The 25808-nt window shown below is 38.6% G+C and overlaps 1 protein-coding gene across 3 annotated transcripts in view; it reads left to right on the forward strand.

Annotated features, from left to right (window-relative positions):
• Positions 1 to 25808, forward strand: part of PLA2R1 (phospholipase A2 receptor 1) — a 113005-nt gene that overhangs the window by 61410 nt on the left and 25787 nt on the right. For all 3 annotated transcript variants that reach the window (XM_036319998.1, XM_036319999.1, XM_036320000.1), the window contains 7 exons: positions 4003 to 4172; positions 15130 to 15332; positions 17196 to 17341; positions 21859 to 21943; positions 24351 to 24483; positions 25054 to 25089; positions 25557 to 25714. In XM_036319998.1, coding sequence (XP_036175891.1) covers positions 4003 to 4172; positions 15130 to 15332; positions 17196 to 17341; positions 21859 to 21943; positions 24351 to 24483; positions 25054 to 25089; positions 25557 to 25714 — 931 coding nt within the window. The remainder of the gene's footprint in view (positions 1 to 4002; positions 4173 to 15129; positions 15333 to 17195; positions 17342 to 21858; positions 21944 to 24350; positions 24484 to 25053; positions 25090 to 25556; positions 25715 to 25808) is intronic.

The raw sequence follows: 25808 nt of genomic DNA on the forward strand, positions 1-25808 counted from the left end.
CTTGAAATTTTATATGAACGTTAAAATGGAATTTTCTACTTGTGCAATATATATATATATACATATATATCTTGATAGAGATTACATTCAATCTATAGATTGCTTTGGATGGTATGTCTATTTTAAGAATAAGTCTTCCAATTAATGGGATGACTTTCCATCTAATTGTGTCTTCTTTAATTTCCTTCAGCAATATGTTGTATTTTTCAATATACAACTCTTTCATCTCCTTGGTTAGGATTATTCCCAAGTATTTCAGTCTTTTTGATGCTATTATAAACGGATTTGTTTGTGGTTTTTCTTTTCAGCTTGTTCATTGTTAGTATATAAAAATGCAACTGATTTCTGTGTGTTGACAACTTTACAGAATTTGTTTATTAGTTCTGATTTTTGTACAATGCAGTTAACTTTCTTTCTAAACCATATTTTAATTATCATCCCTTTTCAAGTTACACAATAAAAACATTCTCATTGATACAAATTCAAGCAAACCAGAAGAATGTAGACTAAAAAGTGAAAGTGCCCCTTCACCTCTACTATTCTCCCCTCCCAACCAATCCTACTCTGCTCCCCAGAGGTAATTGCCATTAATAGTGTGGTGCTTGCTCCTCTGGGGTTTGTTCTTGTGTATTTTCTACGTCTGTATTTCTCTTCTAGCTTTTTGCAAGAAACAATATTCAAAAACTTAACATTGCTAGTTCTTGAGGAATGCCACCAGAAACTTCTGGCAATAATGATCATGATGTGTGTCTTCCATTTCAAATCTACTGATATTCTATTTCTACTCTTTATTTATATTAGTTCAACAATAGAGTCACTTATTTTAAAATGCCATTTAAAATGTTAATTGTTGTATTATTGGGAGAAATCCAATTGCAATTACTCAGTTCAAAACTGAGTCCTTTCTAACCCAATCCTATTATGCGGTGTTTGGGGTTTGTTTTGTTTTTTAACTGAAATAGCTCTCTAGTGAAGCTACTTCCAATGTATTACTTTTTCAATCTCTTTTTTTAGGTAATACAAATGCAATCATTACAGTATTGCTGTCTGCTAAGTACTGTGTTGTTCACAGACAAGAAACATCTTTTTTTCAGCTACATATCACTGGCTAACCTGATGAAAAAAATGTAATGTTCAATTAGTGATTTGAGTTAAAAAAAATACCTCCTTTTGAAGTATATACTTTTGAAATGCAAAATGTTTATTTTTAAATAAAAACATTGGTCAGTATATGCAAAAACTGTGTATTGCTATCTTCAAATGCATTTTTTTCTTGTGATGAGAACTTTTTTTTCAAATGCATTTTTAAGTTAAAATTTAATGTTTAGCAACATGAGCAACAATTTTCTTAAACTGATGGAAGTTTAAGATATATTTTTCTTGCTTACACTAAAAACACACATTTGATTTCTTAACTTTTTAAAGGATCTGATTGGAAAATTAATTTCTTTCTGATTCTAAGAATTATTTTCCTATAAAATTTGATTTTATAAGTAAATACACACAAGTTAAATATTTTATCATTTGTGTTGCTTTTATAAGAATAACCAAAAAAATGTTTACTGAATTCCTTAGAGATAACATTTTATCCTGGCTCAATAATAATATAAAACCATGTACATATGGTTATTTTTTGTTCCTTAAATCATGACATTTGCATTAAACAACTTCAGTGAAAACAACCAAAAAGGCCAGATTTCATAAAGCCCTGGAATATTTGCAAATGAGGAATTCTAAAACACAAGGCCAGGAAAGACTTTAAAAGGTCGTCTGCTCTATTACTGTAAAGGTAGAGGTTTTGCAACCCTTTTAGTGTTTGGAGCCACGTAGAGTGGTAAAGATTATAAAACAGTGATGGCGAACCTATGACACGCGTGTCAGAGGTGACACGCGAACTCATTTTTTTGGTTGATTTTTCTTTGTTAAATGACATTTAAATATATAAAATAAATATCAACAATAGAAGTCTTTGTTTTACTATGGTTGCAAATATCAAAAAATTTCTATATGTGACACGGCACCAGAGTTAAGTTTGGGTTTTTCAGAATGCTGACACGCCGAGCTCAAAAGGTTCACCATCACTGTTATAAAACGTTCTCTTGTTTCTTTACCAGTTGCATAATAGACACTCAAGAGATTGCATGCTGTTATCCAGAGTTAATTTCTTAGACTATATGGCTTAAAAAAAGATCTGTTTGCTGAATTTCTTTATTAACAATGCCATCTTCTAAACTAGACTGAGAAAACTAGAATCCTGTTTTGATTTGAAGGTTCTAGGATTTAATGTATGAAAATTATATGCAACTACTTTCAAAAAATATGCTTGCCAATTAAAAAGCGGAAGGTTTCTATTGTTTTAAGCAATGATAAATGGAGATAAAAATAGCAAACCAGAGTGGACTAAATAAATCTACAACCGGCAAGGGACAAAAGCAAAATGTTGTCATGAATAACGATACTAACGTCCAAGTTCACAGACAATGTTATTTCTCTCCATTATCTGATAGATGTCATGGTACAAGCTAATGGAAGAACCAGCAATGTCCCTTGGGTTCTTAGAACCAGCACAGTGAATGGTGTCCTGGCCACAGCTTCCATGGTGCAGTGCCTTGCTGGCTTCCTAGCACAGCAGTTTTAGGCACTGGGCATGTTAATGACGTGACTCAATATTTAGCTTCACCCTCCTTCCTTTTGAAGCACCTTTACAAAAGGTTCTGCCCACTGCGATCTGGTTACAAAAGAACGTTTCCAATTTGAAATGTGTGCTGGTACCTGCAGAAGAAATTTACTAAAGCGTGATGAAATCCATGTGCTCGGCCAAGATGAGGATCATGGACAACTAAGACCTCTAACTGCTGCTAGGGACGTTCATCAGGCAGTTTAAAATGTTACTCCTTTGTGTCATTTTCCTTGCTCCCCTATTTCCTTTGAGACTCCTCAATTCTTAAATGGCCCCATTGCTTTTGCTTCCCTGTGCAAGTTAAGGATGCATGGTCAGGAAAAAACGCAAAATTGGATGAAAAAGTCTAATTTGCTTTCTTGTTAGGTTTCCTGGGTAATTTCATCCGGCCTTTCCTTTCCCGCTGACTCAGCAAGTCTGTCCAAAAATCAGCCCTGTTTGAAATGTTTCTTCAGAACGTTATATGTACTGAAAATAAACTTTTCAAGATAGCTTCCAACTTCGCTTAAAATTTCAATGCTGGTTAAATTTTAACACATCTTTCTTTTAGGCAGTCATGTGAAAGCATATAGACAAGTTTCCTAGATTCTGCTTCTGATTCATTTGGGTTGGGTAGGGAGCTTTGCCACCAATCAATGAACACTAACTCATTCAGCTGTTTGGAGGAAATGCTGCTGGCTGCACTTCCTTGGGTTCATTTCTAGGGTTTTAAATTTATCTTCAGTGAATTTGCATATCTGAACACCTTTGAATAAGTCAAGGACTCCACGTACCTGTGAAAAACTGATTTGGGAGACATAAAATTGCTACTCCAATCTCTGTCTCGTTCTCACCAGGCAAGTGTGCAGAGTGGGAGCATGTGAGCTCTGCTGGCAGATGCTCACCCAGAAAAGCATAATATCCTTCCTTCTCCCCTCTGGTCACCCCTCATCTCACGCACATTATGGGTTGGGGTGTGCTGCATGGAGTGTGATTGCAAAGTAAGGCACATATTGTACCAAAAAAATGTATTATTGCTGGCTTCATGGCTTTACCACCTATACTTCGAAACTGGAGCTAAACTCTAGTCCTTGAAAGAAAGAATGAAGCCCTGTCTGTAAGAGTCAAATTCTCCTCATGCATGTATTTCTGAGAATTACACTGACATTTTGCATTTATGAATGAAGTCCAGGGTCTTTGGGTATTTTTCTGCTCCGTGTTCTAAAGAATTCATGACAAATGTTTATTCTGGTGCCATTCTGTGCACTTTGTGATGTTTTAATGGCATTTTTAATTGCCCAGAAACTTACATTATATAACCATTTCCTTTCCCCCTTTTTAAGGTTTGAACAGGCTTTTATTACCAGTCTGATCAGTAGTGTGGTAAAAACAAAAGACAGTTATTTTTGGATAGCTCTCCAAGACCAGAATGACACAGGAGAATATACCTGGAAGACAGCAGGGCAGATGTCTGAGCCGGTGCGGTACACACACTGGAATGCCCATCAGCCTCGTGAGTAGAGGGGACTGCGACACCACTGTTCCCTCCTGTTTCCTTTGCTCCAAATTATTCCTAGCCTTTGATCCACCTCCTGTGATTCTTCCTTAATGTTTTCTTAATGCATAAATCAACCAAAACAATTACCACAGTTCCTCAGGGGGTGACATATGGCCGGTCATTTTTAAAAGTCTAATCCATACGAGTCATTTGACGTGTTCAAGGTGTAATTCATTGCTCAAGGCCGAATGTGCCTTTATTAGCAGAAGTCCAATTTCTCCCTCTTAAATTCTGTCCAATAATCCCAGGGGCTTAGTTGAGAATAGTTCCTGATACTTCACAGTGAATAGGCACCGTAAATGCCCACATGTGGGCGCCTTTCATCAGTTCACAATCACTGCCCTGTGACTTGCTGAAGAAGCTTGACCCATTACTTAGGTAACATTCTTGCTAGTCCATCTCCTCTGTGGACTCTGTGGTATCTTATCAGGATTCCAGAGTCGCAGCTCTATCAGTTCACTCAGGTGTGCTCAGCTCTGGATCCCAAAGCACGAAACTGCCAGGTTAGCCAGTTCCAGAGAAGCTAATGGCTTTAGCCACAACCTACACCTGAACTAGCCCCTGTGGAATAAGCCTAAAGCCATTGTATTAAGCTTAAGTTACCAACCTAAGCTCAACACCTCTTTCTATTAGTGTGAATTCTTATTTGAGTGACTCGGTCCCTTTCTAGCTTACGGATCTGAATCAAGGCTGTTCCAATAGACATAGGCAGTAGGTTATCTCTAGATTTGTATTTGGAGGAAATGGGTTAGCGACTTCAGGTTCTTCCCTGAGGAAAGAGAAATACTGTTATAATAATAACTATGATATCAAATATTAGTCAAAGGGCTAAATATACTAAAGATGGAGATTATCAGAATGGATCAAAAAAATACACAACTATATGTTGTCTACAAGAAACCCATTTTAAATGTAAAGGCACATATATTAGAAGTAAAAGGGTAAAGAAATGCTAACATTAATCAAAAGAGGCAGAAATAGCTGTGTTAATTTCAGACAGAACAGATTTCAGAACAAGGAAATTTTTCAGTGATAAAAGGGACATTACATAATGATAAAAGAGTCGGTACTCTAAGACAAAACGATCTTTAATGTGTTTCCACCTAACAACCGAGTGACAAAATACAGGAGGGAAAACTGATAGAACTGCAAGGAGAAATAGATAAATCTATTATTATAGTCAGAGACTTTAACACTCCTCTACGAGAATGGACAGATCCAGCAGGCAGAAAATCAGTAAGGACCAAGTTGAACTCAACAGCACCATCAATCAACTAGATATAATTGACATCTATAGATTATAACATACAGCAATAGCAGATTACACATTCTCCTCAAACTCACATGGAACATTCACCAAGACATACCACATTTGGGCCATAAAACACACCTTTCCAACTTTAAAAAGAATAGAAGTCATACACTTTTTGCTCTCAGACCACAGTGGAATTAAAGTAGACATCAATAGCAGAAAGATAGCTGGAAAATCTCCAAATACTTGGAGATTAAATCGTACACTTCTAAATAACACATGGGTCAAAAAAACAAATTTTAAGAGAAATTTTAAAATATTTTAAACTAAGTGAAAATGAAAATACAATTTATTAAAATTTGTGAGGTGCAGAGAAAACAGTGTATAGAGCAGTGATTCTCAACCTTCCTAATGCCGCAACCCTTTAATACAGTTCCTCATGTTGTGGTGACCCCCAATTTCATTGTTACAAATTGAACATAATTAAAGCATAGTGATTAATCACAAAAACAATATGTAATTATATATGTGTTTTCCAAAGGGGTCGCGACCCACAGGTTGAGAACCACTGGTGTAGAGGGAAATTTAGCATTGAATGCATATATTAGAAAAGAAAGATCAAAGCAATAATCTAAACTTTAACTTTAGGAAACTAGAAAAAAGAAGAACAAATTAAATGCAAAGTATTCAGGAAAAAAGAATTACAGCTTAATCAATGGCATTGAAACTAGAAAATCAGTAAAATCAAAAGCTGATTCTTTGAAAATATTAATGAAATTGAGAAGCCCCTAATCAGGCTCACTAAATAAGAAGAGAGAAGACACAAATATTATAAATAAAAGAGGGGACATCACTACAGATTCCACGGACATTAAAAAGGTAATAAGAAATATTATATACAACTTAGACCTTACACCCTATACAGAAATTAACTCAAAATGGATTATAGACCTAAATACAACATGCAAAGCTATAACACTTCCAGAGGAAAGCAAATTAAAAAAAAACCTAGATGACCTTGGGTATGCAAAGACTTTTTAGATACAACAACAAAGTCACAATGCATGAAATAAATAATTGATGAGCTGGACTTCATTAAAACTAAAAATTTCTGTTTGATAAAAATAATATCAAGAAAATGAGAATACAAACCACACACTGGGAGAAAGTATTTGCTGAAATCACATTTGATAAAAGACTTATCCAAAATATAGAAAGAAATCTTAAAACTCAACAAGAAAATAAAGAATCCAATTTAAAAATGGACAAAAGGCCTAAGTTAAAGTAGATATATAGATAGCAAGTAAGCATATGAAAATGTTTAACATATGTCATTAGGAAATTGCAAATCAAAACAATGATATATCACTGCACACCTATTAGAAGGACCAAGATCCAAAACACTGACCACACAAAATGCTGATGAGGATGTGGAGCAACAGGAATATCTCACACATTGCTGGTGGGAATGCAAAATGGTTCAGCCACTTTCCTTTTATTTTTGCATATGTTTTATTTTTTAAATTTATCTTTTTTGTTTAAAGTATTATAGATGTCCCTCTTTTTCCCGGGTAACCCCCTCCACCCCTCCACCCACACCCAGGCCTTCACCAAACTATTGTCTGTGCCTGTGGGTTATGCATATAAGTTCTTTGGTTAATCTCTTTCCCACCCCCCAACCCCTACCACTTCCCTCTGAGATTCATTAGCCTGTTCCATGGTACAGCCACTTTTGAAGAGTTTGTCAGTTTCTTACAGAACTAAACATACTCTTACTATACGATCCAGCAATCATACTCCTTGCTACTTACCCAAATGAATTGGAAACAGGTTCACACTAAAAACAACACATGGATTGCCAAAACTGATAAGCAAGCAAGGCATCCTTCAGTAGGTGAGTGGATAATCACACTGTGGTACATCCAGACAATGGCATGCTATTTAGTGCTAAAAAGAAATGAGCTATCAAGCAATGAAAAGAAGTGAAGGAAACTTAAATGCATATTGCTAAGGGGAAAAAGCCAATCTGAAAAGGCTACATACTGTGTGATTTCAACCATATGATATTCTGGAAAAGGCAAACCTATAGGACCATTAAAAGATGAGTGGTTGCCCGGGGTTAGTGGGAAGGGACAGATGGTGGACATATGTCTTTATATTTCTGTTCAAACCCATAGAATGTTCAACACCAAGAGTGAACCCTGATTTAAACTATGGACTTTGGGTGATAATGGTGTGTCAATATAGGTTTATGGATTTTAACAGATATACCATTGTGGTATGGGATGTCAATAGGGGGTGGTTTGTGTATGTGGGGGCAGGGGGCATAAATAAAGTTGTACTTGCCACTGTTTTCCTGTGAACTTAAAATACTCTCAAATATACAGCTTATTATTGTTTTATAAAATGGTACTTTTTAAAGATGTATGCCAGATGAAGTTAAGACAAGATTTTTTGAGTGTGTACACATCAGTTTAGAAAATTTATGTAGTAACTGGAGACTTTGCATAGCTCTAAACAAGAAACATCCCAGTTCACTTAATAAACAACCTCCTCATTCTACAGACCTATGAATAGTATTAAAATGCAGAGATTAATAAAGTTCCATGTCATACTTTTACTGAAGAAAAAAAAAAGCTCAGGTATCATTTCTAATATACTTTGGAATTTAAGAATGTCTATACCTGTCAAAATAAATTAATACATTTTGAGTAGACAAAATTCTTGGTTTTTAATGTTACCTTCCTTGGGGCATATTTGGATGTCTAAAAGCTGGAACTGAAGCAGAGCTCCTTGTCATTCATGAGTTTCTGCTATAATTTGAGTGGCACTACTTTTTTTCTCTTTTCCCTGAAGCAAAAATAATACCATGATGCTCAGTTTGGCAGCTCCTGCTGATTGACACTGAGTCAATTGTCTCTGAATAAGATGAAAATGTAAATCCTTTTTGGAAGAAAATAGCAATATAAGAGCCCCTGTGTTTCCTTTTTTCTTTTAAGTTGCAGCTCGCAGAAACACCATCCTAAATAATTTTTCCTTCCTGTCTCACACACACACACTCCTTAGCTTAGTCCCCATGTCAAAATCTTAATCCAGCCCAGACTTACTATATAAATTGACCCCTGAGTAGGAAGCCTGCAGCCTTTCTATAAACTCAACCAAGATTCTCTCCTATGTCAGAGTATCAAAATAGTCAATCTGTAGTGGAATCACAATTGTGCCACTTTTTCAACTTTGCGCTATGTTCTCCATGTAGTATAATGACCCACCATATACCCATCACCCGGTGTCATCAACTCTCAACTCATGGTCCATCTTGTTTCACCTATATCCCCACCCACTCCCCCACTTCCCATGTTGTTTCATAGCAAATCTCGGGGGTTATATTGTTTCATCCATAAATATTTTAGTATTATCTCTAAAAGATAAAGACTTCTTTTTTAAAAAATGAATATAATACAATTATCATACCTAAAAGTAATTAACTACAATTCATAACAAATCTTCCATGTTCAAATTTCTAAAGGACCCATAAATATTATATAATGTATTTTACAGTTTGTTTGAATTGGGATTCTGGAAACTTCCACACATTGCAATTGGTTGATAAGTCTCCTAAAATCCCTTTTAATTTCTAGGTTTCCCTCTTCCTTGGCCCTGCCTCTTACTTTTGTATTTATTGATGCCATTGATCCATGAAGGGTTTTTTCACTGGTAGCTGGGGGAGGGAATACAGTTTTACAAAGGTGTCATTTCTTTCAATCAATATTTTTGTTACTTTGTGACACAGTTTTCACAAGAAAGACAGAATAAATGCTTAATTCCTTCCCTTTACTAGTTTTTTAAATGATTATTTGCTTATAAGCATCCTGCAACAGTGACTAGTTTTTTCATTGATTTCTGAGAGGGTGGGAGAGGGAGAGTGATAGAAACATCAATGATGAGCGAGAATCATTGATCGGTTGTCTCCTGCATGCCCCACACTGGGGATTGAGCCCGAAACCCAGGCATGTGCCCTTGACCATTATCATACCCAGTCCACAGGCCGATGCTCTATCCATTGAGCAAAACCAGCTAGACTAGTGACCAGTTTTTTAAGCATTACCATGAAGTAAGGGTTTTAAATATGTTTGATATGTTTTAATCCACTGCAATTGTTATATTTTTTTAATGAAAATGAAAATCTCAAGCACTACCTCCTGAGTCCTTTTAATATAACATTGGTAGTCTTCATGCTATCTTGCTATCTGGTCTGAGAAGATGTAGATTGCTGATCTGGATCTAGAAACATCCATTTCATCAAGGAACCCTGGTTCATCTTAATGGGAAATGGTATTATTTCAGTATCACAATCCACCCATAGGAGTGCTCACTGCTTGTTGGTTTGTGATGAAATAATTCTCAAGTTCAAACTGATATTTTCAACTTGAATTCAGGACTACAAGGGTTTTTGATTAACCTGTTTTATGTATGCATTCCTTTTTTTTCATGCCAAAATTCCCTGTTCTCAAAGCACTAGGAAATTCTGAGGTTTTTATTAAAACAAACAACAGCAACAAAGAGACTCTGTGGTAGTTGGTATTTTGAGAGAAGTAACTATTCAGAAAACAGTTTTGAGCCTTATTAACTAGTGCCATTAATTAAAGGGAAAATGACAAATAGGGCCTTTCTCATTTAGGGCGATGCTAATGCATTGAAACTAAAATGGACTTTGGACTTTGATTAAAGATTCAATGTAAATGGAGGCTGCTCAATAGTGAAAGAAAACAAATAAGTCCGCACTAGCTAGGACATTCAAAAATGCTTTCCCAAGTTACACAGAGTTTCATAGATGTCTGTACATCTATGTAACCCTTTGAAATCACTATTTTGCATCCATCCCAAACCCAGCTCTGTGACAACGGCTTTGTGTTTCTAGATCTAGATGCCCCTGCAGAACAGGCATATTTCATGCACGTGGGATAACGCCAGGGCACATTTACCCCAACTGTCCCAAGTCAGGGGAAATCTGCCAGTGACCAGGAAAATGGGTCTCAGTAAAGGAAGGCTGATCTGTTTTCTTGCTCAGAGAGAGGAGTAGTAAAAAGCATGCCCAATCAGCCGATAGATAGGCCAATCCACTATAAGGTTCCTCAGAAGTCTGAAACAACTACCACATAAGTGACAACAAGCTCAATCTGAGAACCCTTTGGTGCGTTATATAATTACTAGAGGCCTGGTGCATGAATTCGTGCACCAGTGGAGTCCCTTGGCCTGGCCTGTGGGATTAGGCCGAAACCGGCTCTCCAACATCTCCCAAAGGATCCTGGATTGCGAGAGGACACAGGCCAGGCTAAGGGAACCCCCCAGTGCATGATCAGGGCCAGGGAGGGAAGCAGGAGGTTGGCCAGCCTGGGAGGGACCGTGGGAGGGCTCCAGGGTGTGTCCGGCTCATCTTGCTCAGTCCTGATCAGCTGGACCCCAGCAGCAAGCTAACCTACTGATCAGAGCATCTGCCCCCTGGTGGTCAGTGCACGTCATAGTGAGCAGTTGAGTAGCCTTAGCATATCATTAGCATATTATGTTTTGATTGGTTGAACGGCCAACTGGATGACCAGATACTTAGCATATTAGGCTTTTATTATATAAGATATGAGTAACTGTCATACAAGGTAAAGATGTGGTCATAGATATTCAGGTAAATGCTGTTGCCACACAAAGAAGAGAACATGGCCAGGGGCATGAGAGGGAGCTCCATGGAAATGGAGGCACATTATCTGAGGGGAAGATTCTGTCTTTCATTCAACAACTACTTATTGAATTCCCACCTACGCTGTACCTTAACACTGTCTCATAGTAGATTCAAATAAATCTGCTTTGAAATTCTAGAACAAGTTCTCATTAACTATGTAGACTTAGGCAAGTTAATAAGCCTCTGTGCCTCCGGTTTTCCATTTGCAAACTGCAAATACTAATATCTGCCTCAGATAGTTTTTGAAGTTCAACTGAGAACGGACCATATAAAATGTCTAGCACAGTATCAGGCAGATAGACAGAATGCCTTCCCTGTCCCAGAGGCTTCACTTTTTTCCATGTCGAATCTCAGAGGGAAGACAGGGGTGGATGGGTGAGTGGGAAGAGATCAACCAAAGAACTTGTATGCATATATGCATAACCCATGGACACAGACAATAGGGTGGTGGAGGCCTGGGGCAGTGGGGGGGGGGGGCCGCGAGCTATAAGGGGTCAATGGGAGACAAAAGGGGACATATGTAACACTTTTAACAATAAAAAATTTAAAAAACAAAGATAGATAGATAGATAGATAGATAGATAGATAGATAGATAGATAGAGAAGGCCCAGCTACAGTTCCCTCCTGGCTCTGAGGTATTTGGCCAGAGAGGAGGAACGCGGAGCCTTTCCCAGCTCAGTTCATCTTACATGGTGAGAGAGCTTTGCCAAATGGAAGAGACTGGAATGGTGAACTGGAATTTCTTAAAAGACTGGAAGATTTTCCATTTGTGTTTGAGGAAGGGAGTGGGGGAGGAGGGCTTGAGGGAGGGTAAGACAGGTTAGGAGAATGAGTTTAAATGTGAGCTTCGCCACTTTGGAATAGGGTGATAGTTTTTCTTCTCCAAAGGGAGAAGCAAACGAGTTGTTGAATTTCAGAACAATTTCTCTGGGAGAAAAACCACCTCTTCTCTTTCCCACACCCTACCCTTATTTTTTGGCTTTGCAAGCATCCCCACAATATGTGATTATAAATTCAGTTTATACCTGCCTTAGCCCAGTCTCCCGTTATTACACCACTTTACTGCTTCTTTGGGGCTGAGATTCTAAAATTTGGGTCAAATGTTCCATTAAGTTAACCGCTTTAGAATAGCAGTAACACTCCTGAAGCACTACGCATCTTCATAGCCATTCACAGACATCTCTTCTCCACTAATGAAGATGAGTTGAGTATCCATAGTATCCAAACCCAAAGCTATTTAATCACTGTCTGATGGGGGAAATAAGGCAAAATGCAAGGCCAACAAAACAGTACATTACATTTTAAACTTGCTGATTCAAGCTTTATAAAAATTCTTTGAACCTGCAGGCAGAACTCATGCCACAAAATTCCAGCTTTTTATGGAAAACAGCCAAAATAAGAACCTCTAAGCAAAATCTTAGGGGTGGGTGTAGCCCTTGATATTTTGGGGGTGCCTTTTAAAACATCGTTTCATTTCATTTTCATTCAAACCCACGAGAAGAAAAGAGATGATTATCCCCATATTCTAGATAAGCTTTTTTGTGTGATGAATATAACCTGTTTAAGTTTTGAGTTACTAAATGTTTGTGCTGGGACTAGACCCCCTACCAGCCGTGGGCAGACTATGGCCCGCGGGCCTGATCCAGCCCGTTTGAAATGAATAAAACTAAAAAAAAAAAAAAGACCGTACCCTTTTATGTAATGATGTTTACTTTGAATTTATATTAGTTCACACAAACACTCCATCCATGCTTTTGTTCCGGCCCTCCAGTCCAGTTTAAGAACCCATTGTGGCCCTCGAGTCAAAAAGTTTGCCCACCCCTGTTAGACCTACGGCTCCAAGTCAAAGGCTGCTGGGAAAGGAAGGATGGAGGAAACAGGTGGGAGTGCATGGGTCCCTTCCTCTTTCACCAGAGCAGCCCTATGAGTGTAAGACTTTGAGCTTCCGTGTGGATTCCACAGTTCAGTTTTATCAGAATTTCATCATACAGAGCATGCGGCATCTCCTTTATTGCTCATGACCCTGCTAGATTTTGAGCTGCATTTTGAAACTGTGTTCAGCAGTACTGCAAGGCTGCACACACGGGAGGTTGTGGTTATATGCTATAACCTCTCCTCTTTGGCCCCCAACATGCCATCTTTAACACTAACTAGCTGTTCTAGTCAATGGAACCCACTAATGGCCTTCCTATGGACCAACTTTCTCTTGACTTGCTTTTATTCTGTGTGAGTCATACTAATTATGTTTCCTTGTTTAAGACGCGTCATTTTCACCTTTGCAGGTCTGTTTGATACGTCAGTGTGCACACACACAGGACTGTGAGCTTCTTGCAAATGGGTGCTGCCTTGTTACTGTTCTACCCAGCGTGCACCCAGGATTGTTGAAGACACAAGCAGTTGTTCTTTAGCTCCCTTATTTTTTCTCCAGTTTACACTCTCCCGTTCCTTCAGGAGAAGTTCTTTGTACAGCTTGTCTTTTTTCTTCTCACGCTCTTCCTTTTTCCCTCTCTTGAGTCTTTCTGTCAGCATAAAACAACCAAAGGTAATTCCCCTGTATCTAAAAAAATGAAACCACTCCTTCTGAAGGGAAATTAAGCAAGACAAATATCTAGTACTGAGTGACTACATTTTTTAAAAGCTCCTTTAGATCCAGAGTCATCATAAGTCTTCAGATGCTTCATCTATAATCAGTTGCTTTTTTTATATAAGCACTCCTTGAAAATTCTTTTCTCTTTCTCATCCTTCAAAGCTCAACTCAGACGTTACTTTCTGCAAATTTTTACTGATACTCCGAGGCAGATTCCACCATCCTTCTGAAGTCTCCCACGGAAATCTGGATACACGGTTCCTATAGCACTTCCCACATTATGTTGCCTGCAATTAAGCGCTTATGAGTCCGTGCCTCACACTAAATTAAGAATTGGGTTTTGTTTGTTTTGTGTTGTGTTATCCTTCTGTCTCTCACAGCTCACATACAGCCTAGCCTGGTATATACTTGTAGATGCACCATTTTCTTGTTGTTGAATGTTGATTTAATTAATTAGATGATCACTCTGGATTTAAAAACAAAAGCTCACTCTTTCTCTGTTTTTATTTTGTTTTTGGAATGGGATTATCTTCTACGATACACTGAAATTCGAAGTGTACTTTTTGGCTTATGAGTTATGTGGATTTGATGACAACTTTGAGGATCTTAACTTAGAAATTATTTCTATGGGGGAAAATGTTTTATTTTTCAAGATGTTCAAACATACAAATAATAATAAAATGCAGTTTTGTCCATAACTAGAAGGCCTTTTCCTTTTCCTCAAGTCTGCCCCTACTCCTGCCCCCAGAGTTTCACCCTGCTTTAGAATTTATCTCATTCTCTCTACTCTACCATGGTTTACAGTTTGGTTTTCTGTTGTGTCCCTTGCAAATACCTTGAATCCATCACTCACATATTATTTCCTGCTCAACCTACTTCTCAGAGGATATACACTATACATTTTTCATTGTTGATTTGTCACAATAGCATTTCCAAGCACAACATGCATACATACTCAAGAAATGGTGAATTAAACTTGTTTTCTGCACAGTTCAAAATTCAATAATTCAATGTAGAGGGATGTTGGTGTTTGATGAGATGGGAGATATTTCAGTTTCAAGTTGGAACAGCTCCTAGTTTTCCATCATTTGCCATCTGAGCTCAAAATGTCCAAATTTCAAACTTCATCGTCTCTCTTCTCTCACTTTTCCATCTTCTATTCTTTTCTCCTGGGAGGATGAGAAATGAGATAATTATGCCAATAAAGCATTCTTTTTCACCTTTACTGTTCTTGTCTGGGTACTTCATTTTGAGATGTCAATTATTCAACACTCTAAAGAGGTCTTCTGAGCACAAAGTGTTCCAGTCGAATGGTGTTAAAAGTGTTGCTTTCTGCTTTAGGCTACAGTGGTGGCTGTGTTGTCATGCGAGGAAGGAGTCCACCTGGCCGCTGGGAAGTGAAGGACTGTACGCACTTTAAAGCAATGTCCCTGTGCAAGCAGCCAGTGGAAAGCCGGGAGAAAACTGAGCATGAAGAGAGATGGCCTTTTCACCCCTGCTATTTAAGCTGGGAGTCAGAGCCGGGCCTGGCCAGCTGCTTCAAGGTGAGGTCAAGGTTACATGGGCATTCTCAATTGGACCAACATTATTTCAATTTTGTCCATGTATCCAAAATTCTTTATTCCAGAACAGTGTTTGGCACACAGAGGTGCTTGGTTAATATTTGTTAACTGTCTCTATCATTTCATTTGTAGTTCAAAATAATTTTTAAGATAAAAGAATGACGTATCCCTGGTGACACTGAAGTCCTCCTCAAAAGGATTGATATCGCGTTCCCAGTCACTATTGTTCTGGGTATGAAAATGATGTAATTCCATATCATGTGTAAACAAATGAATGAAGTCCTCATTACAGAATACTGTACTACTATCCTGCTGCTACGGATAGCTTTGCAGCTTGCCAGACACCTAAAGATAAAACAAATTAATGCACACAGTTGATATGTATGTGTGTGTATATAAATAAATGTTGAAGAAATGACTTTTTGCAAAGCAGCTTTAGATCTTAGATTTAAATCAGCACCTACAATCTTCTTGTCAGAAATATGTATTTTTGAAATTGGATGTTTTTGTTTGATGGTTTTGTCTTTGGTCCATTTTATAAATAGAGATTTCCAAAATCAAGGGAGAAAGCTCTTTTCTGGTATGTGGGCATTTGCAAAGCATAATGAAGATGGCTTCTCTCTCTAGAGATATTGCATATCTATAGATGGCATGAAATACCTGTCAATGCACTCAATTTAAATATTCATGTGTATAATCCTACATTAATTTCATGCAATAATAGGCCTAGAAGTGACCTCACAGAGCAATAAGTTGAACCTTAGAAAGGAGTAAGTTGACGCTAGCGAGATGAAGTGATTTACCCAAGATCACAACTATGTATTGACAGAGTTGGAATAAACTCCTGATCTTGGAACTCCTTTTTCTACTATCTATTATCCTAACACGTCAGCAAATGTCTGGTGTGTTTGATGGGCATGATGGTAGGATTTATTAATTTAAAGTGATTTGAGAAAAGGTTCCCAAAGGAGGTGAGTTTTGACAAATAATTTAAAAGATGGAAAGGCTGTGCTATGGTCCACAGGACTGGGAAACCTATTCCTTCTGGTCTCAGCAGATCAGAGCCTCATGAGGGCTGGCACCAGGGGCTCAGGCTTAGTATTGGGCAGTTAAAAATGAGGGGGTTGCAGAGGCACTGGATCCAGAGCTCTGGGTCTTAGATCCCTCATCCTTGATCTTAAATAAAATCAAAAGCAGACCCTCCATTTGACTGACTTCTTCCTGTTACTGTGAGGACGTCTAAAAAAAAAAAAAAAAAAAAAAAAAAAAAAAAGACAGTTGAGAAACAGCAGAGAATTTAGGCACAACTAAGACCCAAAGACCCTAGAATTAGACCTGCCCTAGGTCCCAGGTCTCATTTTTCATTTCTTGCCATGGGTCAGCCAGATTCATGATCATTCAGCCAATTCTAATTTGTCAGAAGGCAATCTGGAGGGACAGAAATCCGTGAGCTCTGGAAGCAGGGAGTATTGGGTCTAATCCTAGCTCTGCTGTTCGTAGCTGTGTGACCTGAAATTTGTAATCTGTCTTAGTCTGACTCTCCTCATCTCTTGACAAACATTTAGTAAGGGACAAGTCACAGGAAATTTAGGAGAAAAAAAAGAATCCTCAAGCAGCTTATTGATAAAAACAGTTTATTATATACTCATAAAGTTGTGAGAATAAAATGAGATAATGGTTTTACAATAGACACATTCTAATTCAATAAATGCTATTTCTTCCTACTGGCTCAAGCTTTAATAAAGAATAATGACAACAATTATATTACTATTATTTCCGTGTCCAGAATCAAATAGCCTTACCCTTTCAGTGACAGGGTCAACTCTTTTTTCTTTTACTATTCAGGTATTTCATAGTGAAAAAGTATTGATGAAAAGAACATGGGGAGAAGCTGAAGCATTTTGTGAAGAATTTGGAGCTCATCTTGCAAGCTTTGCCCATATCGAGGAAGAGAATTTTGTGAATAAGCTTTTACATTCAAAATTTAATCGGTAAATACTTGTTAATTTTTGAAAATTACAGTCAAATGTTCTGTCTCCCAGTAATGGCTACTTAGGAATGAGTATCCCTAATATTAGTTTAAAATCTCAAGTTGTTTTAAGCCTAAAACCTATTCGTTTCTGGATATGAAAGAAAAATATATACATATAATTTTATATGTATATTGCACCAAGTTCTCATTCCATAAAACAAAGAACAAAGTGACATTGTTTTGATATTTGAAATCTTTTCTGTGCCTAAAATCAGAATTTTAGAGCTTCTCTGCCAAACTCAGAAATTTTCTAGCTCAGTGATTTTCAAAGTGCTGACTGAGGACCAGGAAGGGGCCTAGTAGGCAGAGCTCCTGGTTCCTTGCTCACTGACTCACCAGAGCAGCTACAACCAACTCCACGTCTAGTTATTCTGTATATAATCAAAGTCCATGTAAGATTTTGTTTGAAAAAATCAAAGTCCCACTGATTAAAAAAAATAAATTCTAATCCAACCCTTATTTTACATTTGAGGAAACGTGTTCACTTATCTGCGTCCATCTTGCAAATTTACAGAATGCTTGAATTCCATAGAGTTAGAAAGTTACTTTTAAATTGGAAGGAAGCATGAGTGATCTTGAGCTACCTTCCACCCACATGCGGGAATTCCTTCTACTTCATCCCTGGGGTCATGTACTGTCTGCATGATGCCTTTCAGTTTCAGAGTGCTCCTTGGGAGAAAGAAAGCCCATTCCATTGTTAAAGGCTGGTTTCCTTCTTTTTTTTTCATTGAATTTATTGGGGTGACATTGGTTAATAAAATTATACAGGTTTCAGGTATACAAATCTACAGTACATCATCTGTATATTGTACTGTGCATTCACCACCCCAAGTCAAGTCTCCTTCCATCACCATTTATCACCCCCTAAAAGGCTGGTTTCAAAGATCAACTTTCTAGTAAGCCAGAGCAACACAGATCAAGTCTAACCTATTTTCAAATATTTGAAGACAGCCACCATGTTCTCTTTTAGTGAGTCTTCCCAGCTCTTGGCCTCTTTCTCTAGAATATTCTTGTCAGTCAGCACACATTTTGGGCATATCTTCTATGGAAAGGGCACTGTTATATGCACAGCAGACTTGAGAATCTAATAGGCATGACAGACAAAATCCTGCCCCCAAGGATGTTGTGGACTAAGTGGGGGTCAGGCCTCCATGGCTCTATACCAGTGATGGCGAACCTATGACACGTGTGTCAGAGGTGACACGCGAACTCATTTTTTGGTTGATTTTCCTTTGTTAAATGGCATTTAAATATATAAAATAAATATCAAAAATATAAATCTTTGTTTTACTATGGTTGCAAATATCAAAAAATTTCTATATGTGACACGGCACCAGAGTTAAGTTAGGGTTTTTCAAAATACTGACACGCTGAGCTCAAAAGGTTCACCATCACTGCTCTATACGTATATTTAATGAAAACAAGTTAACACCAGCTACTCTGCTCCAAGCTCTGGAAATCTGGAGTGTCTATGAAACACTTGCCTGAGTCGCAGAGAAAGTCCAGAACTGTTTTTTGAGGAACATCCTAACCTTCTTTATAAGTTTCCTTTGGGGCAATCCCATAAGACAGTGATTTTCAGCCACGGCACATTGGTGTGCCACAAGAATTTTTAAAATATGCAATACCTGACTAGTCAGGGGCACTGACCTCTTTTCCCTTAGATTGTCAAATTAAAAAATGACAACAGCCAGCACAACAATAGCCGTCCAGTGTGAATGAACAAAAATTGTACTTATTTTTTGTTAGATTGGCGAAATATATATTGGTGTGCCACAGAATCTCAGTAATTATGTGTACCAGGAGATGAAAAGGATTGAACATCGCTGCCATAGGAAGGTTAATATGTAATATCTAATAAGTTATTCATCTCCAAAATCTAAAAATGGCCTTAAAAGTAGGAGTCTGACACTCTCCTCAATGTGTGTGTTATAGAGTACTCTGGGGAGGGGAGGAGGCAGATCTTGTGGTTAAATATGTTTGCAAAGCAAAGTACAATCTTGGAAATTTGCCACATACATTAATATTGTAAAGGCTTCTAGACGGAAGCACTTCCTCTGACCACAAAACTATTGTGTGTGTTTTTAAAACACTTATCAACCTCCCATAGAATTCCTAGTCTCTGCAGGAAACGCTGACCTGAGACCAGGATTCCCAAACCTGCTGATTATCACACTCTCTGGGACACCTTTTAACACAGAGCCCTCTGTCTCACACCAGAGCTGCTGAATCAGATTCTCTGAGGTTGAAGAAAAGTTCAAGAAACTTCCTGGTGAACTGAATTGTTAGCCAGGGGTGGGGGCCACAGATTCAAGGGATATGTGATAGTCTCTGTTGTTCTAAGTTGCAACTTTGCTTCATGACTTTAGCCAATTGCAAAATACACATGCATACTAGTACTTACACAGTGAGCTTTGCTGTGTGAAACAACCACATGCAAACTGTAAGATCCACGTTTGCTGTAAGATCAAATATCATTTCTATTTACATAAGTTCTCATGCTTGGAATTTCTAGATGAATTTAGTGCCAAGCACTTAGTAAGTTATTGATTTTCAACATCTAATCACAAAAGTTATGCAATATATGTTTTACTTTTGCCCTGACTGCCAGGGAGTTCAGCCAAATCTGATGCTTAGTTACAGCAAATAAACCAGTTCTCATTGTTAGCATATATACTTCCCCTTCCCGGGCACTGCTTTTCTGTTTCTATTTTATTTTTATATTATTATATGACATTATTAGAAATTATACCAGTTTAGAAATTGATGGAGAGAAAATAAATACCAGTTCTAGGAGCCAGTATATAGCAGAAAAATTATAGAATGCTGAATTCAGTGAGGAAAGGAATAAGAAGTTCTCCATACAGGGAGGGTAGTGTAGACTTCCAGCCTAGGACAAGGAGATTACCATATTTTTCCATGTATAAGACACTATTTTTTTCTAAAATTGTTAGACTGAAAATCGAGGGGCGTCTTATACAGGGAAGTCAGCCGAGGAGGGAGCCATGAGGATGCTTAGCTGCCCATACCTTTTCAAACAGGCTTCCTCCAATCATGAGCCTTATTGTTACTGACATCAGCTGATGCCATAATTGGAGGTGAAAGTGTAGAGTGCGTAGATGCAACAGGGACCTGAGTGTTCTGAGCCCATAAAGATGTCAAAAAATAAAAAGATAAATACTGGTAGGTGATTGTCTTACTCTGCAAAATTCAAACTGAATGTGATCAGCTATGCACAAGAGCATGGAAATAGAGCTGCAGAGAGACAATTTGGACCTCCTCCCACTGAGTGTATGATCAGACAGCGGAGAAAACAGGGAGAACAACTCCTTAAGATGCCAAAAAAGAAGAAGGCCTTAAGAGGAAAACCAGCAAAATGTTTAAAATGTTGATTTCTTAATTTTGGGTTGGAAAAGTGGGGGGGGGTCTTATACATGGGGGCATCTTATACATGGGAAAATATGGTAATATGACTGGCATAAAGGTAAGGCAGCCGCCTCAGTTTCCCACTGTCTTAAACCTAAAACATAATCATGGCCGAGGTGCCCCCCCAACCCCCACCTCCCAGCCCCAGTGACCTCAGGTTTTCTCAGTCACAGTTTACTTTCTTTTGTGTCATTCAGGCAGGGGAGCTGGAATATCTGAGAAAGGGGCTCCAGCATAGAGCATCTCTGCATAAGGAAAATACAGCTCCTGTCGTGACTTTTGAACTGATAAATCTTGAATTCTCCAACACTGTTCTCAGAACATGAGCATAGTGAGATGGCTCATTGTACAATCATGCTTTATTGCTTGCTTGCTTGCTTGTTTGCTTGCTTGAATCCTCTGGGGTGTGACATGTTTGTCCTCCGCCTTATAGGAAGTAAGATGGTTCTCTGTGGGGCTTCTCGCCATGTCTAACCCAGAGGTGACTGCTGAAGCTAACCCCCCATGCCTCAGGCTGATTCGCTGTGGAAACATTTCTGTTGGGATCTGAACAAAAACCCCAAACATGCCGTGTGCCTTTTATTAAACAGGAGTGATGGCCATGAACCTTCAGAGAATACATGAGCGTGTGACAAAAGAGCCACAAATCAAAGCATCTCAAAGTAGTATAAATAGTCCAGTAGAGCGAAGTCCAACATCTCTTACCAACTTGGCTCTCATGTGTTCCGGGCCTGATTGAAGGGTGTTGCCCTTCCAAACGAACATGAGAACGCCATGTTCTCAACAGGGGCTGGCTTCTCCCCCAGCTGCACATCACCGATGAGCACAGCACAGACCAAGAGGAATGGGAAGCGAGGCTAACTCTTCTCTCAGTTCATCTCAGACCTCAGGTTTTGCACATGGGACATGCTCTGTACATGTTTACTTGACTTGATCAACCCGGCCCGCAGCATCAGCTGCTTCCTGCCCGCATCAGTACTGACTTGAGCCTTTTTCATACCGTGGTGAATTCAATGGGGAAGGCCAATTGTCTCTTTCTTCTCTTCACAGGACAGAGGAAAGGCAGTTCTGGATCGGATTTAATAAAAGAAATCCCTTGAACGCTGGCTCTTGGGAGTGGTCCGATGGAACCCCTGTAAGTCTTTCCGACCCAGAGAAAAGGCAGTGAATTCAAAACAGGTGGCCTTGGAGCCACTTGATAGATCAAGCAAATGAACCTGGAAATAGTGACCCTATTTCCCATGACTCAGACCCAAACCAGAAACTACGCTAGACCTTCATGCCAGAAGAGTTATTTCAGGAATGCCTGGGAAACCTTGGCCAGCCGGCTAGTTGTGAGGCCAGATAGTTTTGTAGGAGCTTATCCTGAAAAGGATCAAAATCTCCAGAAAGGTCCTCACACCATCTACCATGTGAAGAGTCCCCAGCAAAGAAGCCACTGTTCTTTGAAACAATGCCAGGCTTCCTTTACCCCTCCCTCCTTCTCCTGCTCGTCTCCTTAGTGTGTGAATGCAGGACCCTCATCCATGTCACAAGGAAAAGAGCCAGTTTCATTTTATCTCCTTCTAAAAGGACGGAAATGCCAGTCTTAAAAATATCACCTCCTTCTCAGCCAGAACGAATCATTAGGAAAGAGAAAGAAAGACTTGCTTTTCGTCAGCTTCATACTTATAAAAGCCTGTGTAAAGGAAAGGGGGGACTTACCACTACGTATTTTTTTGGGTTCAATGAGGAATGTTCACATTTTTCTCAAGAGGATAGGGGGGAAAAACAGAAGCAGTATCCCAGACTGAAATGGGGTCCATCCAAGGGCACAGGCAGAATCAAGTTGTTCTCTGCACCTGTGAAATGGAGAGGCTAGCAATAGCCTATAGCGAGCATTTGCTGCAGCTCCTGTTTATTGAGCTATAACTCCCTTCTAAGTTCTGAGCTGAGTGCAGTCCTGCCTGCAGGGTCTCATTCCATCCTTACAACAATTCAATGCAGTGAGGACTGAAATGATTAACTAGTTTGCCTAAAATAATACATAGGAGAGCCAGCACTGGTACATGGGTTGCCTGCCTCCAAAGCCACAATATTATAAAGTTTCCTAGTTGGCAACATACCAGTAGCTAAACTTTGAAATAGTAACGATCAATAGAGAAATAGGAACTCTACATCCACAACAGAGAGAGCATTCAAATTTGTGTCAAGAAAGAGATCTGTGGAAAAGCTATACACTTACAGTGAGAAGAAAATAATAAAGGCATGCTGGTTAAAAAATTAAAGTTTCCACCCATGTACTGCTTCTTTAAAAAGGGCATCAGGACCAGAGAGTGGGAAGAGATCTTAAAGATCACCCAGCCCCACCCATCTATTTTGCTGATGAAGAAACAGGCCCAGAAAGCAGAAGGGGCATAAGAGGATTGATCTGACCCCAACCTGACATTGGGTGATTAATGTCAATATAGCGTTTAAAAACATGGAACAGAATAACAGATCTCAGTGGGCAGGGGGCAGGGGTACTGGGGAACAGGAAGAGATTAAAAAGAACATATGTGCATATATGCATAGCCCATGGACTCAGACAGTAGTATGGGGAAGGCCTGGAGTGGGGTGGGGGTTGTGTGGAAGGGACAAAAAGGGAGAAAATGAAAGACACCTGTAATACTGTCAACAATAAAAAAAATTTAATGATGTGTGTTCCATAGAGATTGAGAACACTCCATTTCATTTTAGTAAAACAAACTCATTGGTAATAGGAGAGAAATAGACAATTTGGTTCAGAATAAAGGAGACAAAGCCATGAAGCAGGACACTGAGTCCTTCCTCACTCCCCACTAGATACAATGAATATTCGACCTCATGCTGTTCTCTGAGTCAGAGCTCACATATGTTTAAGTTAGTTGAACTGTTGCATGACTGTGTACATGTTTGAAGAGGAGTACAAGTGATTTCAAAGCATCCTCTTTTTCCCCAAAATTTCACCCTAATTTCACTTCTGGTTCATCCACTCTTCTACCAGATAGTCATTAAATCATTGAAAGTGTTGAGTCTTTCTTGAATACCCCTGTTGTGTGATAATTCATGGGAAGTGTTGGATCGTTTCCTGATTCAAGCTAGTGGTGACTTAGAATTTAGTGATTAGAAACTAAAAGCTTAGTGTCTGTACAAAACAATCTACACCCAAGGTGAGACCCAAATCTGACAAGTCCCTGAGCTTCTTAAGAGGTTTATTCAGGATCCCACGGTAGCTAGCCTAATCCTGCTAGTGAGGAAATAGTGCAAGTTCAGAAAGAAGCATGCGTCTGCTTTGCTCATCTGGAGAAAGGAGTAGCATGCCTCTTTTTAAGAAAAGATCATCCTTAAGAAAAATTTCTAAAATTGGATTCACTTGTTCTTCACAATTGGGGGACAACCTTTAACTGGAATCATATCCAGACCTTTCTAGAGCTTCCCCCAGGAGTCTTCCGCAGTTTCTTTACAAGAGTGCCTTTTATGATCTTTTGAAACTTTTTGTGGGGGAATCGTCATTAAGGAATAATGAACTTCATCTGCTGCAGGTTGTCTCTTCATTTTTAGACAATACTTATTTTGGAGATAATACCAGAAACTGTGCTGTTTATAAAGCAAATAAAACATTGCTGCCCTCGCACTGTGGTTCCAAGCGCGAATGGATATGCAAAATTCCAAGAGGTAAAAATAGTAACCAGATATTTACTATATGTTTGCTTTTTAAAAAATATATAGCATTTTCCCAAGTGAAGAGTTACAGGGATCTTAAATGCGAGTATCTTGGATCACAACCAGTACCCTTCATGATGAACCAAACTGCACTATTTTAGCAAAGAACAAATCATAGGGGACGTTTTTAAAAATGACACTAGTGCAGTATGCTAAGTTAATTAATAGGAAGTGAGGATAACTGACTATATCATATTGTGTTTTGCGAGTACAATCTGGAAGAAATGCCATGGTGACATTACAATCAAACAAAATTACTTGTCAAATGAGTGAGTGAAAGCACCTAGAATAGTGTGTGACACACAGTAGGCCCTCAGCAAGTGTTCACATCCTTCCATCTGTAAGCAGAGCTTCCTCCTCAATTATGAGAACTAACCATATTTCAAATAGCACAACGTACTTGGTTTTTAAACAGTCTTTCAAAAGACAGAGTACAAAATATTGTGTTTAGAGCTGAAATAAGTCAGAGGTAGCACGTCTGTGAAGAGTGGTTACTCAGGGTGGTTTGCTTTCTCTTTACAGATGTGAAACCCAAGATTCCCCCCTGGTACCAGTACGGTAAGAACTATCCTGGCAGTTCTTGAACTTTGAATTATGTGCTACTATATACCATTACTGTATTATTACAGTTCGGCAGTTGAGCCTCTTTTCTTAGTCAATCTAGGACTAATTTGTTCAAATTAACAAATAATCGGTAAATAATCAAATTGATAAATGTTATTAAATATGATTAATGACCAATATCATAGCTTAACTCCATTTTCAGTGCCTGTGATTTTGAAATATGCATCTATCCCAGACCTTTGAATACAAATGAAAGTTTCTTATATGAGACAGAACTAGAAAAGTGAGCAAGTTATATATTCATTCATGTATGTTTAAATATACTTATTTAAACACACAATTTTTTCAATGCTGAGTAACCAAATTATGAATTTGGGGTTCATTATGGCCTATCTTATTTAAGGCTGCACTATATTGGTCAATACTTTCTGCATTATTTGCATTGTTTATTTTTCTTTCAGATGAACCCTGGCTCTTTTATCAGGATGCAGAGTACCTTTTCCATACCTATGCCTCCGAATGGTCCGACTTGGAGTTTGTCTGTGGCTGGCTGGGCGGTGATCTCCTCACAATTCATTCTGCACATGAGCAAGAATTCACCCTCAGCAAAATAAGAGCGGTACTTGAATCCATTTAACCATAAGAAATTTAGAGCCAGCTCCTTCTTCTGTCCTTGGGGGATTTTTTAACTTTGACTTCAGACATTTATTAAC

This window comes from Myotis myotis, unplaced genomic scaffold, assembly GCF_014108235.1.
Source record: "Myotis myotis isolate mMyoMyo1 unplaced genomic scaffold, mMyoMyo1.p scaffold_m19_p_8, whole genome shotgun sequence".
Lineage (NCBI taxonomy): Eukaryota > Metazoa > Chordata > Mammalia > Chiroptera > Vespertilionidae > Myotis > Myotis myotis.